Source organism: Rhinopithecus bieti, unplaced genomic scaffold (assembly GCF_001698545.2).
Source record: "Rhinopithecus bieti isolate Rb0 unplaced genomic scaffold, ASM169854v2 scaffold_19939, whole genome shotgun sequence".
Taxonomy (NCBI): Eukaryota; Metazoa; Chordata; class Mammalia; order Primates; family Cercopithecidae; genus Rhinopithecus; species Rhinopithecus bieti.
The window spans coordinates 1371126-1391128 of record NW_016810019.1 but is presented as its reverse complement, the minus strand read 5'-3'; the positions used below and the strand labels follow the sequence as shown (position 1 = coordinate 1391128).

Below are 20003 nucleotides of genomic sequence, written 5' to 3'. Positions count from 1 at the left end.
AGCAGAACTAATCTCTGTTGGCCTCAACAAGCCAGACCAACAAAACCTACAAGGGTTTTGTCACTTCTCCAGGGAGATGCTGTAATATGCAAAGACAATGCTACCTGCTCTGCATACATTTAAAGCATTTTGCCACGACATTCTCTACCAGTCTTCTTTTTCCAAGGTCAAAACTGAAGTGTCCTTCATTTTGGGCTTTTATTGTTTTTTTTCTTTTTTTCAGTCTTTCTATGCAAAAAAGAAAACTTCAATTTATTTGGTTATTTCTTTTTTTTTTTTTTTTTTTTTTTTTTGAGACAGAGTCTTGCTCTGTCACCCAGGCTGGAGTGCAGTGGCCGGATCTCAGCTCACTGCAAGCTGCGCCTCCCGGGTTTACGCCATTCTCCTGCCTCAGCCTCCCGAGTAGCTGGGACTACAGGCGCCCGCCACCTCGCCCGGCTAGTTTTGTATTTTAGTAGAGACGGGGTTTCACCGTGTTAGCCAGGATGGGCTCGATCTCCTGACCTCGTGATCCGCCCGTCTCAGCCTCCCACAGTGCTGGGATTACAGGCGTGAGCCACCGCGCCCGGCGATTATTTCTTATGCTTAGCAGTAGAGACAGCATTGTTCAGACTGAAAAAAAGGCAAGATCCATTCTTAAATTTTTAAAGAAAATAGAAGGCTCACATATGGCCATTGATGGCACGTGGCATTTAAACAGGACCCCAGAGATTTTTCAGTTCACTGTACATGGAGAATCATTTAGCCATAGTCCATGGTAAAGAAAAAACCATTTGAGGCATGGAAACCATTTTGCCGCTCAGACATATTTTATAAACCAGGGTCACATATATAGTAGTAGCAAAGCTACTTAAGATCACTTGAAAGTACACTAAACATTTAATTCTGGATGATTCATTTTATATAAAATTTATCTCCAAAATCATTGCCTTTGACACCTAGCAAAGTGATCATGTTTAGATATATAGTCAGGAATTGTTTTTAATTTAATATTAGTTTTAATCAGATACAACTAGTGAAATCTACTGGCAAGATAGGAACAAAGGAGATACAGTAAATTCAGAAGGCGTCTTGACTTTGATTCTTGGAGTTATCAGCTCCTTGGGATGATTCATACAGGTGACCACGTCATTGTGCTCTGCTGCTCGGTTTTCTGTGTTAACCAATACTTAATAGATGCACCAGGTACATCGATCATAAAATGAGCCAAGCAGATGGCTGCTTTGCTTGGTGAAGGTGGCAAGATGCCCTGGGTGTCCCCTGAAAACTTTGATGACTAGAATTCCAAAGCTGGAGCTTTATGCCTTGGGTTTGTAAATTTGTCTCTGTTCAAAGACAAATCTCCCAATGAAAGGTAAAATTTTAAACTAAAATAAGTCATCTTCAGTGTAGCTGAATTTGAATGAATAAACAAAAGCTATCAACTGGGAACTCCTCTGTAATTCCAATACTGAACATTGCAAATCTACATGCAACCCACTCTGTCCTACTTCCCCACTGTCCCAGTAAAGAGCTGTTCCTCTTCTACTCAAAAATAATGCCACCCCATCCCTTGGATCCCAAGCCCTCCTACGTTCTCAGGACTCATGCACTATCAGTTGGGCCTCTTCCTTTTTATATATTCAGCTTCTCCCTCTACCCCCCGCCATCTAATCTGGATTCTTTCCATTAAACATGCCCCATTTTCTTCCATTAAAAAATAAAATTTGGGCCGAGTGCGGTGGCTCATGCCTGTAATCCCAGCACTTTGGGAGGCTGAGGTTGGGTGGATCACCTGAGGTCAGGAGTTCGAGACCAGCCTGGCCAACATGGCGAAACCCCCATCTCTACTAAAAATACAAAATTAGCTGGTGTGGTGGCACGTCCCTGTAGTCCCAGCTACTCAGGAGGCTGAGGCAGGAGAATCACTTGAACCTGGGAGGTGGAGGTTACAGTGAGCCGAGATGGTGCCACTGCACTCCAGCCTGGGCCACAGAGTGAACCCTCGTCTGAGAAAAAAATACAATACAATTTGGCCAGGTGTGGTAGCTTATAGCAGTAATCCCAGCACTTTGGGAGGCCAAGGCAGGAGGACAGCTTGAACCCAGGAGTTTGAGACTGGCCTGGGCAACACAGAAAGACCCCATCTCTACCAAAAATTAAAAATTAGCTAGGCATGGTGATGCATGCCTATAGTCCCAGCTGCTCAGGAGGCTGAGGTGGGAGGATCACTTGAGCCCGGGAGGTTGAGGCTGCAGTGAACCAAGGTGGTGCCACTGCACTCCAGCTTGGGTGGCCACGTGAGGCCCCATCTCTGAAAAAAATAAACAATAAAATAAATAAAATAAAATTCCACCACAGCCTCCTTCACTTCTACTTCTCTCACCCCCTTCAAAGCCAGGCTTCGTGGCCAAGTCCTTCACCTTTGGTGCATCCATTTTCCCACCCCTGTCCTCAGCCCTCTCCAATCTTGTTTCTCTTCCTGCCACCCCACTGAAGGGGCTCCAGTAACAGCCTCCATGGTGCTAAACCCAGTGGGCATTTTTCTTCAGGCCTCATCTAACCTTACAGCAGCTCTCAGCACTCTTTGTGGGCCACACCTATTGTCTTACTGTTAACGAAAAGACTGACACACAGGTCAAAGCAAATAGCACTTATTTGGGAGACAAAGAATGGCAGTTGGGGTCCACCGGATCAGGGCAGCCCTGAAGAGTGCCCCACAAAGCTGGCTGCAGGAGAGAATTTTTAAAATAGAGGATTGTCACAAAAAGTTATCTTCAGAAGTAGTTCATTGGCCAGGCAGAAATCCTAAATCACAAAGCCGTTGTGATTGGTTAGTTAATGAGGGTACACTCAGCTGAGGTGTTGAAGGCCAGCAGATGCTGACTTCAGTTGTTTCACCGAGTCTAGTGGAACATCCCCTGGTTTGACCTTCAGCAGGTGTGAGTGTGATCCTCTTCGACTCCACTTCAGAAAGCCTTAGCATTAGTTACTTTATTTTCTTTCCCATTACGTTGCTTCCATGATATGACATTTTAGTCTTTATGCTATCTCCAAGAACTGCCCCTCCCCAGAGTCCATGGCAGGTTCATCCTCCTTAGTCCATGCATTAAATACTAGAATTCTGCGAGGTTCCATCCCAAGCCCTCTCCTCTTCCCACTCTCTACTCTGTCCATACTCATGGCTTCAAATATTGTCTATATTACAGACTAGTCTCAGATTTCTATCACTGGCCTAGTCCTCTCCTCTCTACTGAGCTAAACGTATCCCGCTGCCTACATGACAGCTTCATTCACCTGTCTCAGGAGCATTCTGATATAACAGATCCAAACTCAAATTCATTATTTTCTTCTACTCTTCCTTCACAAATGCCCTGGTTCTCTTGCAGTGCCCCTGCCTCAGTGAACAGCATTCCCATCCATCTAGTTGCAATAGTTAGAAAACCTAAGGAGATATCCTGTACACCTGCTTCTTCCTGTCCATTCATGTATGCTGTGGCTACATGACTTCATAAGAGCTTGCACATCACCGCCACGGCCTTGCCCAAGCCTCCACCATCTCTTACCAGGTGTGCCAAGCCTCCCGAAGCCTCTTCTCAGGTTGCCTCTTGCTTCCTCCAGTCTCTTCTCTGTATAACAACCAGCGTGATGTTTTTCCACTGTAAGTCTGATCATTTCATTACTCCTCCCCTCCCACACCCTAAAACTTAAACTTTTCAGCGGTTTCACATTGCTCCTAGAAAAAGAAGATCGAAGTCCTGGAAGCAGCTGTATTAGGCCGTTCCCACACTGCTATGAAGAAATACCTGAGACTGGGTAGTTTATAAAGAAAAGAGGTTTAATTGGCTCACAGTTCTGCAGGCTGTACAGGAAGCATGATGCTGGCATCTGCTTCTGGTGAGGCCTCAGGAAGCTTCCAATCATGGTGGAAAACAAAGGGAAAGCAAGGTGTCTTACATTGGAGGAGCAGAAGCAAGGGGGAAGGGTCTACACACTTTTAAACAACCAGATCTCGCGAGAATGCACTCACTCTCACCAGAACAGCACCAAGGGGTTGGTGCTAAACTGTTCATGAAAAACTACCCCCAATGATCCAATCACCTCCCACCAGGCTCCACCTCCAACACTGGGGATTACAATTCAACATGTGATTTGCGCGGGGACACAGATCCAAATCACACCCACAGCATCTGGCCCCTGCCCTCCTTCCCACCAACCTTCTCTCCTTCCTCTCTGCCCAGAGAGAGCGTCCTTCTTCCATCCCTGAGCTCTGGGCACAGTGTCGCTTCCTCCTGGAAGCCTTTCCTGACCTCCTGATTTGGTCAGATCCAGAGATCCCTGCACCAAGTACCTCACCATGGAAGCCCTTACTCCAGCTACATTTTACACTCATTTCTGTGACTGTTTGATTAATGGCTACCCCCCATCCTCTTCCAGTCTTCTCTGTTCCAGGTCAGGGACTGGTTTTGCTCATCACTGTACCCTGGTACCTAATATAGAACCTGACACAGCACTGGCACTAATAAGTGACTTGCTAAATGAATGAATGGGTTTACATTTGAATGTAGCTGAGTCTCTGGCACCCATTTCTAAAACAAGTCTTGACAGGAATGAGATAGAGCAAGAGTGATGACATAATTCTAGGAACTCGAGAGGGGAGGACTCCAGGGAGTAGAGTCAAGGCAGAACCACAGACACTTTATCTCCTTCACAGTTTTGCCTTGTGCCCAGCCAGCCCCGCTTCCGTGTGGCTGCTGAATGGTTTTTGTCTGACTCAGCTCTTGATGGCCAACTGAGATTGCTGCAAGAATGAACAGTGCCTTCCACATGGGCAGTGAAAGTCTAAGTCATGCCCAACTTGCTTGTTGTTTTGAGGATATTTTATTACACGCCAGTCCTTGGAAACTGTTGATCCAGTTTTACCTTGCACATTGTAATCACCGATGTGCACCTCCGGGCTGTCAGCACCTTAAGAATGTGCCTGGCCTCCAGGTGGCCCCTGGTTCATGTTGGGTAGATTGGCGGATGAAAGACTTAGGAAAACAAAAATTGGAATTCTTATCATTTGATGATCTCATCCAGCATCTCAAACTCAGAGGCCCTCGGGGGTCCAGGAATGATCTGAAAAAAAAAAAAAAAAAGCAGGACAGATGTGAGCATGCTCACCTGTACTATCTAAGTGAGGCCTGGGGAGTGGGCTAATTAGATCACACACACTCTTTCTAAAGGCATTCAGGCTCAAAAAAAAGTGAAACCAGCTGGGCTCAGTGGCTTATGCCTGTAATCCCAGCACTTTGGGAGGCCAAGGTGGGTGGATCACCTGAGGTCAGGAGTTTGAGACCAGCCTGGCCAACATGGCAAAACCCCATGTCTACTAAAATACAAAATTAGCTGGGCATGGTGGCACGCACCTGTAATCCCAGCTACTCAGGAGGCTGAGGCAGGAGAATCACTTGAACCCAAGAGGTGGAGGTTGCAGTGAACTGAGATTGCACCACTGCACTCCAGCGTGGGCAACAGGGCAAGACTCCGCCTCAAAAAAAGAGAAAAAAGTGTAACCTCTGAGCATGCCAAAGAGAACTGATAGAGTCAAATCCAGTGCACCAGACATCAGTTTGCAACCTCTGACTTAAAGTACCGTGGTTATGGCAGACAAAATATTGACCACCCTTCCACAAGATGTCCACATCCTCATCCCCAAATCTATGAATATGTAACCTTCCAGGGCAAAGGAGACTTTGCAACTGGAATTCAGTTAAAAATCTTGAGATAAAGGTTAAATGAATTAACATATGTACAGTGCTTGGAAGCACACCCTTACATTATAGGCATTAAATCAGCCTTAGCTTATTACATTAGTATTTATTATTTGCAGAGAAAAGAACATAGGCCTAGTAGGATCTGATACCTTGTCCGAGGTAAATAGGTTCAGAGCAGAGCCAGGACTAGAACCCAAACCTTCTAGCTCCTGAGCTACTTAGTGCTTTGTCATTACAATGCCACCATATCATTTTCTTCCCAAATCTCATTTTCAAGGTCAAACTAACTATAGCACAGGCCCTTCTGGCGCGCTCAGCTGCATTTTATAGCGATGATTAGTCTTGATGTTCTCAGTCGCTTTCCAGAGAAATAAAACATAAACAGAGGACCTCATTTGAAATTATGGGTATTTGACTATAAAGCAGCCTAGTTAATAACAGAATTTTCTCGGATCAGAGTCTAGTCACTCAGTTTTACCCCCTCCAAATATGACCACCCATTAAAAAAAAAAAAAAGGGCCACTACAGAGCCAGTTGTCATGTTCCGTGATGAGATCAATGCGATGGCACCGTCAAAGCTGATGAGGAAACAACGTAGTCTGCAGACACTTTGCATAAGACTCTGAAACACTGGCCTCACCTCCAAGATGTAGGCGCCACCCGCATTTACGAGGCTTTCTCAAAACATACTGCCCCCAAAACTTAGCTCGACTTAAAGCCTGGGTATTACCAAACCATTCCATAAAAGTGGCTGCCCATCCCTTATAAAAGCAGCAAGTATTTTTAGGGAAAATAAACTGGCAGGTGAGAAAGAGCTGTTAAGATCTTTCAACGTGGAGTCGGTAAGCTGCATTCCAGACCTCTGACACCAGCTCACTCAGTTGTATAATCACCACTTTCCTCCTGCAGCGTGAGAATGCTATTTTAGAAAGGACTCAAAAGATACTGCATCCAAATTTAGACCCTCTAATATTGTGAATTTCCAAATACACAGCTGGCCCTTGTCAATGGGGATGAAAAATGTCTTAATGGGATTGCAAAAAAAACAAACTTTGGGTGCAGCGGCTCACGTCTGTAATCCCAACACTTTGGAAGGCTGAAACAGGTGGATCACCTGAGGTCAGGAGTTCAAGACCAGCCTGGCCAACATGGTGAAACCCTGTCTGTACTAAAAATACAAAAAATTAGCATGGGGCATGGTGGCGCACACCTGTAATCCCAGCTACTCAGGAGGCTGAGGCAGGAGAATCGCTTGAACCCGGGAGGCAGAGGTTGCAGTGAGCTGAGATCACACCACTGCACTCCAGCCTGGGCAACAAAAGCTAAACTCCATCTCAAAAAAAGAAAAAAACCAACTTTTTTCACTCTACTCTCACACTTAGCACACTTGCGTGACCCCACACACTTCTGTGTGACACAGTTCCCCATACACCAAGCAATTCTCCAGCAGACACGAACTGGGCATCCTGTAATTCCATTTGATTCTGACCCTTTCTACTGGGATAGCGTCAGATCACACAGGTTAAGGACTCAGTCCCACAGAACTGCCCCCCACTTCAGATGCCAATACCAAGTCGCAGGTTGTCACCAATACTTACGACCCACTAGCTGTAAATTGGGGTTCTCACAACTCCCTCTTTGTGTTCAAATAATTTGCTAAGATGACTCCCAGAACTCAGGGAAACACTTACTTTAGCAGTTTCTTACAGAGGTTACAGATGAACAGCCAGATGAAAAGATGGATGGGGCAAGGTACTGGGGGACAGAGGCAGAGCTTCTGTGCACTGTCCAGGTGCCACCCTCCCAGCAGTGGCCCCCAGCCCTGTGGTCAGCCACCAGGAAGCTCATCTAATCTTGTGGTTCAAGAATTTCCATAGAACTTCACCTCCAGCCCCCCACCTTCCCGCTTCCCAGCTGAAAGCTCCACGCCTCTAACCATGTGGTCTTTCTGGTAGCCAGCCCCATCCTAAGTCACCTAATTGGCACAAACTCTGGTGTGCTCCAAAGGGACTCATTCCAAGTAACAAAATACACTCCTGACACTCGGGAAATTCCAAGGGTTTTAGGTGCTCTGTGATAGGAACTGGGTCAAAAACAAATGTTTTATATTATGCCATGGGGATATTTTGAAAAGTAATAATAAATATGAAAATGTTCTTATACTCTTAAAAACACTTTGGAATGCAATTTCCAACAGTTTCAGGGTACTGTAGGTTTTACAGGCAGGTATATGACCAAAAATCCTTTCTCTGACATTCTATTAGGCCAGTCTTGCATTACTATAAAGGAATACTTCAGACTGGGTAATTTATAAAGAAAAGAGGTTTAATTGGCTCATGGTTCTGCAGGCTATCCAGGCAGCATGGCCCTGGCATTTGCTTGACTTCTAGGGAAGCCTTAGGAAGCTTCCAATCATGGAGGAAGGTGAAGGAGAGGAAGGCATATCACATGGCAAAAGCAGGAGCAAGAGAGAGAGTGGGCAGGGAGTTGCCACACGCTTTTTTTGTTTTTGAGACAGAGTCTCACTTTGTCGACCAGGCTGGAGTGCAGTGGCACGATGTCGACTCACTGCAACCTCCACCTCCCAGGTTCCAGTGCTTCTCCTGCCTCAGCCTCCCAAGTAGCTGGGATTACAGGCATGTACCACCATGCCCAGCTAATTTTTGTGTTTTTAGTAGAGACAGGGTTTCGCCACAAAGTTTTAAATGACCAGATATTGCAAGAACTCACTGTCAAGAAGACAGAACCAAGCCATGAGGGCTCCCCATCCAAGCACCTTACACCAGGCCTCACCCCGAGCAATGGGGATTACCATTCAACATGAGACAAATATCCAAACTAGATGAGACACTGAAGCCCATTCCCTATATAGGATGTGTGGTGGTGACACGGGAATGTCACAGAAGCAATTGATTCTGGCCCAATGCAATAAAGAAAAATACAAATGACAACAAGCTTTGAATTAAAAATATAGTCCTTTCTGGGATATTGAGTCCAGGACTCCCTTGGATACCAAAATCTAAGGATGCTCAAGCCCCTTGTATGAAATGGCTTAGTATTTGCAAAAAAACTACGCATATCCTCCCATATCCTTTAAATCATCTCTAAATTACTTATATCTAATACAAGATAAATGCTATATCAGTAATTATTAGACTATTGTTTTTGTTTGTATTTTTTAAATATCTTCCATCTGCAGTTGGTAGAACCGAAGAATGTGGAATTCATGGATACAGAGGACCAACTGTAGTTCTGTTTGGAGACTTCATTGACTTATATTTTCACTCTAGGATCTCTCTTCAGATTTTAAGATGTGAACATCTTGCCAACTATGGACACCAGTTTCTAATACCCAGGGAGGAACTGCAACTTCCGTCACTAGGAGAGCATCCTCTCTATCCCTTAGATCCCAGTAGAGGAGTCTGAGAAGCCTAAAATGTCCTCTACAGTGATTCAGTCTCTCACACAGCTCATCCCAGTGGGTGAAGCGGAATGCTGGATAATTGCAGGGTTGTTAAATAATTACCAAAACTTCAAAGGTACAGATGTCTCTGTTCCTGCTCAGGCTCCTGAGTCCGTGTCAGTCATTCCTGGCACCTAATGCAGGCATTCCCCCCTCGGATGCCATGCCCGTTCCCTGGCTACTTCTGTCACTACGTGCCATCCACTGCCTGTCCCTGCCTCCACGCATTGCATCATTGCAGGCTCATGCCCTGGCTATGATGTTTCACTTACGGTGGCTAAATTTCATGCCTGGCCACAGGAGTGTCATTTCTGTGCCTTTGCCACTCATGTCTTCTAAGGCTTCAGAATAAGAGGAGCAGGACCAAAAGAAGAGCAGCCATTGTTCTCTGCAGACAGACACACTCTCTCACATGTCCCCGGGGCCACAGGCCTCTTTATGTTCTAACTGGGTCTGTACAGAAGAGGCATAAGACAGGCTTTAGCCTCAAGGGAGGGAGAGGCAAGAGGCCACAGTCCCCAAGTTAGGAGGCCACAAGGAAAGAAAAGGACTTCTGTGAAGAAAAGAGTCCCGTCTAAGTTGCAGTCCACTTGCCTGGGGCCACTGGAGGAGACAGGGCTGGGGAGGGGCCGCTGCAGGGAGGAGGGTGGGGGTCAGCGGCTGTGACATGACGCACGTGCCTCTCCTGGGCTTGAAATTGAGGAACTGAGGAGGCGGTGGTGGCGAGAGTCAGTCTTTCAGAGCACAGGATGGAACAAGAACTCCAGCCACTGACTCTGTCTCATGTATCTGCAAGGGCCGAGGAGATTAATGACCCAAGGAGGCTATGATATGGTCCAAAAACTTTTCCTGGATTTTTTCCGTAGGCGGCTGAGCCAGAGGCCAACTGCGGAAGAACTGGAACAGAGGAACATTTTGAAACGTAAGTGACTAAGCCCATGGCAATCCCTGATGTTTTGTGGCGGCTTTTGTTATTATTTAATGGTAGGCCACAAGGTTTCTACCTTGCGCCTGTGCGGAAAGCACTGAAAACCTTTCTAACGGTTGAGGCCTCATGCGTGTGTGTTAGAACACCAAAGACGACCTCCCCAAAGAGAAGGCAAATTTTATTCCACTTTAGAAGCTCACAGGCGGCAGGCAGAGCCTTCCTTTTAGTGAGTTGTAAAGTCAGAGAGAAGCTGAAAAATTAGAGTGAGACCACTTATTATTTAATGATTTTTGAGAGTAGGGTCACCTTTAAACCAAAATTGGCTTGAAAATGGAGACTGTGATACGGGCGGCTAATGGCCATTTGAACTGAGACTAGAAAGCATGACTTTGCATTGCAGCTGGCTGCTGTTGATAAAAATCCCTCATCCCTTTGAACATTAAATTTAAAGACTAAGAAAGCATTTCCAAGCGAAGTGCTTCATGTCTGTCTCTCAGGATTCCCACAGCTGGTCCCGGGCATGCCTGTCTGATGCTCTCATTCGAGGAAAACTGCCTTTCACCATTGCTGCAGACAGAAAAAAATAAATGAGCCCCTTGTTTGGTTTAAGACACAGAGACATTTGAATATGTACAGAGGATCCACTTGGTGCTTTAAAAAAAAAAGGATACAAAATACTAAAAAAGATCAAGCATTTGATGGACACCAGTATGCGTCAGTTTAGTGGTGGATATTAAATAACTTAAAAATCAAACCATTCTAGTCAGTAATTGCTACCATTCTCACCAACATTGCCTCAAGATAGTGAACAAATATTTCTGGCTTAATTCATGACCCTGTTCCCCCTACCGCACAACACACTTCTAATTTCTCTCCAGAAAGGAAAGATATATACTATGCAGAGTTTTCTAGAAATGCTATGCTGTACAGACTGACTCCTCGCCTCCCCCCGCTCCCCCGCCCCTCCGTGCCTAGTAAATCACATGCAACCGCAGTGTGAGTTTGCTGGGAATTTCCACTGTAACCACACTAAAATATTCTTGACTTTACCTTTCTGCCGTGCTCACTGTGGCCTTGTGACTTGCTCGGTATTTCGTAGTCTGCTGAAGGTTGGTGCTGGGTTCCGCTCTGATGGGGAGGCCTGTTGCCTACAGCACCCACCCCCGCCTGACGCCCCCGCATGTCCGTTTATGTCAACCCTGCCTTTATCAACATCTTGCCTCCCGTCCCCACGCCAGCCACCACTTCCTCAACTCTCAGTGGAAGTTATTTTCAGGATTGGGCCTTCCTCGGTCCTCGGGGAACCCTAAGCATTGCCTAGGTCTCTAGGAATGTGCATTTATTTTTTTTCTGCCCAAGGGGTACCCTTCAAAGTTTCCAAGCTTAATATTCTATATAATGAATTTAGAGATTTTTCAAAGGATTTCCAAGGTCAGGGAACATTTGGCCTATATGATGTCTTCCTTTCTGCCTCAATCTGGTACCTGAGCCATTATAAACGTTCCGTTGTTGGAGAGAAAGATAAACAGCCAGGTGAGCCTGTACAACTTACTCACAACCCCCTGCTGTACTTGTGGCCTCTGACCTGAGGCCTAAATTCAAAGAAGCTAAAAGCCTCCGGGGATTATTTAGGTTTCAGAAAATGGTGCTTATCACACCGGGAATACGGTTTCTGAAAAGAGATCTAAAGTCCCCTAGCTCAGCTCTGGGTTCTCTCAAAGGCATCACATCCCCTCTGTGGCTTGTCCAGATCCCTGGGAGACCACAGGTCCTTTGAGCTTGGGTTTTTACCACCATCAAGCAGGGAACTTAGAGTCAGGGAACCAAAAAGGAGCTGTGAAAGATTGTTCCCATAGCTCTCTTTTATTCTCTTCCCTAATCCCTCTTGTCCTGGCCACATAGTTGCAAATTAAATCACTACTTGACCAATTCAAACAGACGGATGATTTCATAGTTTTGAAACTTTTCAGAAATCAACTTGTTTTCCCACAGGTTCTTATTTTTCCCTGTATTCTGGAACTATGTTCTCCTAAATATTTTTTTAAATTTAATCTATCGCGATTGTTAAATAAACAAACAAAAATGTCTAGTCATATAAGAAAACATCCTCCGACAGTTTGTTTTAAAACTGATTTTCTGAGCTTTCAGCCATTTGAGGAACTGCTCGGTGTTGGGCGGTGGGGAACAGGGCACAGAGACGCCATGGCTCAGCCCTGGAGCTTTGAGAGCCTTGGATTGGTTTCCAGCCTCACCCTGCCTGGACCTGGGAGCAGCCCCTGTTCTGTCCAGCAGCCAGTGAGGCCCTGTGTACCTCTGAGCACATAATGAACCCTCTGATGGTGGCAGCTGTAATGATGACATCACAGGCCTTTCCTGGCCTGTCTTCCCAGTTGCCTAATGCGGTTGTCTTGGTACCTTCTGCCTGAAAATTCATGAACCTGAGTTGGTCAATGGCTTTGAACTAAAGGTATCGATTCCGTAGGTGGTAGCTTGTGGCCCCACCCCCAAGAGTGACCTAAGAAATGCACATAGGAGATGAAGGGCTCCATGCTCTATCAGCTGTGTCACAGGATGCCTGCTTTCATGGCTCCGAAGGGGCCTGTAAGATCAGAAGTCTGAGGCTAGTAATGAGGAGTAGAGCCGGCCCCAAGCAAAACATGAACACAGGAAAAAGCCTATCTGTGTAACCAATGAGCCAGGTAGGGTGTGACTAGCCACTTAACACCCCTGGGCCTTCAGATCCTCAGTTATAAACCAGTGGTGGTAGATGAGGTGGTCACTAGGACCCTCATGGCCCTAGTATTCTGTGCCTCTGTAAATTTTCACCGTGTGCCCTCTAGCTGTCCCCAGTGACCCAACATCCAGACCACCTTTCCTTCCATCTGTTCTCCCACCTGAGACATCTCCAAATGGGAGTTCCCTCCTTCTGGTTCTTGCTGTCTGCCTCCCCATTTATCTCTGCTAGATTAATTCATACTAAGATATTAATGGCTGACCAGTTTAATAGATTTTATCCCACTGAAATTTGCATTTGTACAAATGTCACTGTCTGGGGGTTCCCTGCTTCCGGGTTTTGCTGTCTGCCCCCCAGTTTATCTCTGCTAGATTAATTCATACTGAGCTATTAATGGCTGACTCGTTTAATGGGCTTTTATTCAAGAGAAATTTGCATTAAAAAAACCAAAAAAACAAAAAAACTCTGGGAGGGAGATTAGATCTCTAATCCAAAGGAAAGCACACTCATGGTGATGGTTTCAGGCACTGTAGGGTGGGCTGGAGCAGGGACCTCTGGTGACCTCAGCCCACAGCAAGATGTGGCTGTTTCTTGTGCTGCCTTTCTACAAAGCCTTATGCCTGCAGGCAGTCAGGGGCCCTGATTTGGCCCCACGGGGGTGGCCCTCAAGGGCTTGAGTTCTGCTGTGACCTCACACCACTTGTGCTAGTGGGAGGTATAGTCACCTTCAGTGTAAAGGTGACACAGTTATCAGATGGTCCCCACCCCTTTCTAGGCACAGGGGGTTTCCTTCCTTTAAAGACCTGTCCCATACGAAGACAAAAAGCAACCATACCTGAATTGCATGTGTGCACCAATACAACAAACTAATGAAGTTGCCAAAATATAATTCAACAACTGTGTCTCAGGCAGTCATGATGCACCCTACGGCAAAATCAATGTGTTTCCTTTTACTAACACCATTTGAAATATAATCTCAGAAGGCCTGAGAATCACAGGCCTTCCTTGATACAAGCTGACTTCCATAGTTTTTTTCAAGTCCAACAATGCTACGCTGATGTCTGTGCTTCCATAGATATCAAGGAATTCTTCCAAGGTTCAGAAGGGAAATGCTCTACCCTAGGTCATCCAGTTAGCTTAAAAGGAGAAATAAGCCCAGATTCTCTGCCCTTCAAATATCTGCCCCCTTCCCCAGACTCTCTTATATACAGCTCTTTAAAAATCTGATGAGTAAATCACCCATGTATTAAGCCAAGAGCTTTTAGGCTCTGCAGTCTACTCTTCTGAGCCACTCCTAAAAAGTCTACATGCAGGCAATTGTATCCCACACTCTGGCCTCACCCATGCTCTGTGGACTTCTTGGAAGATTCAAAGAATCGATGGAATCAGGGCTTGTGAAAGGTGAGCGTTTTGAAATTCCTCCTGCCTTGTCTTGTTCCTGCAGCAGGTCTTCTGCTCTCTCTACCCCCACAGGGCACCAGACACAAGGACTACATCACAATGAGCTTCCTTCAGTGTTTGGAGGCTCAATAGAGAATGAGTGAGCCCCAGTCTTATCCAAAGAAAGGATCCTCACATCTCCTCAAATGCCTGTGTGTCCCTGTGTCAACATTCCCACCCACCTCCTTGCACTGTGCAGTGGCTTGCACCTGTACTCCCAGCACTTTGAGAGGCTAAGGCAGGAGGATCGCTTGATGCCAGGAGTTCAAGACCAGCCTGAACAACATAATGAGACCTCCATCTCAATAAAAAATAAAAATTTTTAAAAATTAGTCAGGTGTGGTGGCGTGCATGTGAAGCCCTAGCTACTTGGGAGGCTGAGGTAGGAGAATCACTTGAGCCCAGGAGTTCCAGGCTACACTAAGCTATGATTGTGCCACTGCACTTTAGGCTGGAAGACAGAACGAGACCCTGTCAAAAAAAAAAAAAAAAAAAAAAACCTACCTTCCTTGTAGCCATGTTTCTCAACCCCAGCATCTCTGCCTGGAGACCTGAAACCCCATGTGATGTAAAGAAGGCAAAATGATAAGGTTGACCTGTTCAGTAGCAATTTGAAATAACGCAGGTAGTTTGGAAAGCAATCCCCATAAGGAGAAGGGCAGCTGGGGGAGGGGACAGGAGCTCTCTCTTCCCGTTTTCAAACTGAAATGCTTGGCCTGCCAAGGTCCAAAGGATGCACCTCTACACAACACTGTTTACTGAAATAAAAAAACATCTTAAATATTTCTTTCAGCTCGGAATGAACAAGAGGAACAGGAGGAGAAGAGAGAGATCAAGAGGAGGCTAACCCGAAAGGTAGGTGGTACTCCATGCCAAGAGCTGGGACAGGCGAGAGTGGGCTGCCCGCCACACCTCTGCTGGCCTCAGTGGCCTCACCGCTGCCTGGTTCCTCCCCTCCTGTGTCAGAGAGCGCCACTCTCTTACATGATCCTCAGTCCTTTGAGCTGGTGACATTCAATGTTGTTTGATTTTGTGACACCCACCTACTCCCAAATAACTTGATGGCTATTGTGTTATATTTTTGATTACACTGAATGTTTTGTTTTTAAAAATTCACTATAATCCCATTAAGCAATGGGAAATTCATAATCAAAATCAATAGTTCAAAGGCCAGGTTCAGTGGTTCATGCCTATAAACCCAGCACTTTGGGTGGCAAAGGTGAGTGGATAACTTGAAGCCAGGAGTTCGAGACCAGCCTGGGCAACATGGTAAAATGCTGTCTTTGCCAAAGTAAATATACAAAAACTAGTTGGCTGTGGTGATGTGCACCTGTAGTCCCAGATACATGGGAGTCTGAGATTGGATAATTGCTTGAGCCCAGGAAGGCAGAGGTTGCAGTTAGCTGAGATCACACCGCTGCACTCCAGCCTGGGCAACAAAGCAAGACTGTCTCAAAATAAAAGAAAAATTACTAGTTCAAATATTACACAATTATTTGCTATGACCCTGGGAAAATATAGACCTTTTTTTTTTTTTTTTTTTTTTTTTTTTTTTTTTTTTTTTTTTTGCTTTCCCCCCTTGACCCACTATTTTTCTTCACTATTCTTTCCCTAGGAATTAAGAACTATGCAACTTTATGAGGCTAAATTATGAAAGTGCTGACAAATTTAAAGCAGATGGTTGAGAAGCACATAGATAAAAGTCATAAAACTGGAATTTTAATATATTCTTAACCCCAAAAATAGATGGTTTGGCAATGCACTGTAGCCTCGCATGCATATCATTCCACACGAGTGTCCTCTTTAACAACAAACGCATTGTTAAGGCTATTCTTGGATGATGCTGAAAAGTTTAATTAATTGATGACATGCAAGATATAATACTACCTTCTGTCTGACGAAGTCAAAGTGTTTTTAATCAGCCTCCTACAGTGACCATCTTGAGAGAAAGATACTCATATCTTAGCGACAGTTAAGAGGCCCATTAACATTCATTGTAAAAAGGTTTATGACTGGATTTTTCTCTCCAGAAATATCACACAAAGGAAGAAATTCAGAGATCCTGAAATATCATACCAATTATGAAGGAGATGGTTTGTATTTCTCAACACTTTCTCTCCCTGCGAGCATCCCAGATAACCTGGTGACAAGGCAAATGCCAACGCAATTAGCAAGAGCAGGATAAACAAGTGCCTGAATGGTCAGACGACTGGCTGGCGTCACCCTGGCGGAGACTAGAGCAAGAGCTAAGTGATTTCACCAGCCAGTCGCTGTCCTACCCGTCAAGGTTGGACCCTTTACATCCTTACGCCCACCCACTCTTTGGATGCAGGGTGCACTTTTTCCTGAGCTTGAGTAGTGAGAAGAGCAGGGGAGACACATTAGCTTTTTCTCATCGTGTCCTTGAAATGACAGGGGCTTGCAAAAGACACTGTGATAAACCTTCATTTCTGATATGGAAAGGTCTAGAAACTTAGGAAAAAAAAAAACGTTTAAATCGGATTTTCATCAGATTTTTTGGAATTGGTTGCTAGATCCCCAAAATTCCCCCAATTTTAAAAGTTGCTTGCTAAAAGATGGTCATAGAGAAATACTTAGACATTTACTTAATTCCTATCTCTTAACAAAGTTGATATGATTTTATGGAGAACTTGACTAATGGCATGATTTGGCAATGAGTGAGTAAAGAGTCTTCCTTTCCACACCCATCTCCCTAGGGTGGGTAACACTAGGGATGGGGACCCCAAATAGTTCATAGTTTTTGCAAGTCTCCACAATCAAATAATTGCCTCTTAGTTCCTTCTTACCTCTCCTTTCTTCTCCCCGGGAAATGGCCTTGGAATTTTAGCATTTACCTTCCCCTGGGACTGGCTGGGGGGATTAGAAATAATGAGCTTGAGGGGGATAACTGCTTCTGAGAGAGAGAGACTAGAAGAACAGAGGGGCAACTTCCACGTCTGCTTTTGTGGGCAGAGATGTGGTGCCTTCCAGCAGGTAGGGAACCTACATCATCACTTCCTGGCCCTGTGTAGGTTCTTCTCTTGAGCATTTATCACACCAAGACCAGATACCAGTGATGGTGGCTGCTTTATAGTGACTTGCCCTCAGCCCAAGAACTTCTTCAATAAAGTTCTATTTCATTGTAATGCACTAGTAAGAAAACTAAAAAATAAAACGTAGTAACTGAGGCTGATAGCAACAGATCAGTCATTTTCTTTGACCAAATTGAGACTAATATAAAAGTTACATGCTTTGCCTTTTAAAAAACATGCCTGCGGCCAGGCGCAGTGGCTCATGCCTGTAATCCCAGCACTTTGGGAGGCCGAGGCGGGCCTGACTTTGGCTGCAAAGATTATTTTTGCAGCATTCAAGGAAGCACTTCAGGTTCCAGATGCCCCAAGGGCTACAGCCAGCACCAGGCCAAAGGTGCATCTTCTGAGCCCTTCGTGCTCAGGGGCATAAGCCCATGCACACGGAGGAGTGTCCTGGTGGCTGTTTGTTAGTGCTGGGGTCCTTGCACCAACTGTGGCTCTCAGAGGCAGCAGCCAGCTGCATCCTCACTCATTCCCTCTGAGCACTTGGGCGCAGTGCCATCTTGATTTGGAAAGGCAGTGTCCAAGGCCCCACGATTTTCAGGCACAAGAAACAGCCCCTGACCTGCAGCGTTTATGCTTAGTCTTCAGTTCACTCCAGACCCTGCCATAGATAGGATATTAGTAAAATCCAGGTCATAATTTCCAGGAAGAGAAATTTGAAAGTCAGGGCTTAACCATTTTTCTCACATCATGGCACACTTAGAAAATAACACTTTGGGCCAGGCTCGGTGGCTCACACCTATAATCCCTGCACTTTGGGAGGCTGAGAACGGCAGATCATTTGAGATCAGGAGTTCGAGACCAGCTTGGGCAATATGGCGAACCCTATTTCTATTAAAAATACAAAAATTAGCTGGGCAATGTGGTGCATACCTGTAATCCCAGCTACTCGGAGGCTGAGGCAGGAGAATTACTTGAACCCAGGACGTGGAGGTTACAGTGAGCCGAGCTCATTGCACCATTGAACTCCAGCCTGGGCAACAGAGTGAGCCTCTATCTGAAAAAAGAAAAATAAAGAAAAGAAAATAACACTTTGTCCAGCCCCTTGGGGTAAACCCAGCAAGTCCTGAGGAACACAGACAGGATTCTGAGTAGGAGTCTGTTTATCTGGAGGAAATATGACAAATATTGCATGTCTTTATGTATTTTAATTATAGCACAAAATCTCCCTGCACTCACATTGTGGAGATCACGTTTTGGAGCCAAGATGATCGCTATTTTTGTTTATGGTGACCACAGCCATAATAGCCTGGGAAGCCTGTGGGTTCTTGCGACAGGCCCACACTGGTGCCAGAATGTTGTCCTGCCCAAGAAAGCCAAGGGAGGGCTATGTGCAGTCTAGGCAGGGGGGACGGCACCAGAGGCGGCTGAGCCCCTGATCCCCAGAGATTCCTGCCTTTGGCTGAGAGGGAGCTGCAGGCCTGCCTTGGCCCTGGCTGGGATGTGTCACCACTCTATTTGATACCTGCCAGCCATCCTCTAATTGTGCTCTGCCAGCATGGGAGCAAGTTGGAACATTCTCGCACCAGCCAAGGGTGTCTGCAAGCTGCCTGTTGCAGAGTTGAAACTGCCAGGGTGGTTTGGACTCCATTGTGTTTGTTTTATGGGCCTGAGTTGCAAGATTCTATGAGTCAGTGTCTTCTAGTAATAGAATTACACAGAGTTTAGGGCTCGGAGGGAAAATTGCTTTTAAGTAGCATTGGTTGAACATCAATTGACAGCATCTTAAAGACAGCAATTGTGTTGCTCCGGGAGAAATAAACCTGGTGACAGGAAGAGATAATAGAAATGTCAGCCTTATGTTGCTAAAGTAGAGGAAGGGGTCCTCATGGCTAATATCGGGAGATGGCAAAATACATGTGAATCTTCCTTTTACTTGCCTCATCTCTCATTCCTGCAGTCCTTCATCAGGGACCATCCAAAGGGCTGGTCCTGAGTCGCCCCTGGCATAAATGTGGCCTTTTTCTGTACTTACTCAGCTCCGCATTTGTTGACTGACCTTCCCCTTGACCTTCTTGCAGAGGGCTGTCACCAGCGTTTGGACTGACCTCTTCAGCCAGCAGATTCCCATCCCCGCATACCCCAAGTTTGCATACCATTTTCACATACGCTTTTTTGCATCTAAAACACACACAAAATGTATTGCAAACCCATCTTGGAGAAGGCATTCAATGTGACACACAGATGTGGACTCGCAAATCCAAAATAAGACAGAATCATTGTAGAACATCCCTGTCACCTGGCGGGAGTAGGACAGATAAGAAGAAATCCACTACAGAAGCCCACAGCCAAACAGAAAGACAAGCTTCTAGTAGCGACTGGAACTCAGCAATGTCATGAAGATAGAGACCGTTTACTATCGATTTGTATAGGTGTAAACACAGTATTGTAAATGTACTTTAGTCCTGATCTTTTTCTATTCTATACTGAAATATACGCAGGTAAAATGGTATGATGCCTGCAATTTGGTTCAAAGAAATCCACATGTGAATGTAGTCAAGAGTTGATCATTGTTGAAGTTGGTGATAATACACCAAATTCATGATATTAGTCTCCTTCCTTCTTTTGAAAATTAATATAATAAAAGATTTTTTTAAGTTAAAAA

General features: G+C 45.4%; 1 protein-coding gene and 1 long non-coding RNA gene across 2 annotated transcripts in view; one reads left to right on the top strand and one right to left on the bottom strand.

Annotated features, from left to right (window-relative positions):
* Window positions 1-20003, top strand: part of PHACTR1 (phosphatase and actin regulator 1) — a 597649-nt gene that overhangs the window by 570166 nt on the left and 7480 nt on the right. Inside the window, exons 12-14 of the mRNA XM_017891116.1 lie at window positions 10068-10123; window positions 15097-15165; window positions 15197-15245. Coding sequence (XP_017746605.1) covers window positions 10068-10123; window positions 15097-15165; window positions 15197-15245 — 174 coding nt within the window. The remainder of the gene's footprint in view (window positions 1-10067; window positions 10124-15096; window positions 15166-15196; window positions 15246-20003) is intronic.
* LOC108541592 (uncharacterized) lies at window positions 10388-11735 on the bottom strand. The gene is made up of 2 exons (XR_001888992.1): window positions 11180-11735; window positions 10388-10696 (listed from the first exon to the last, which is right to left on the bottom strand). It is a non-coding gene; the product is annotated as an uncharacterized LOC108541592 (long non-coding RNA).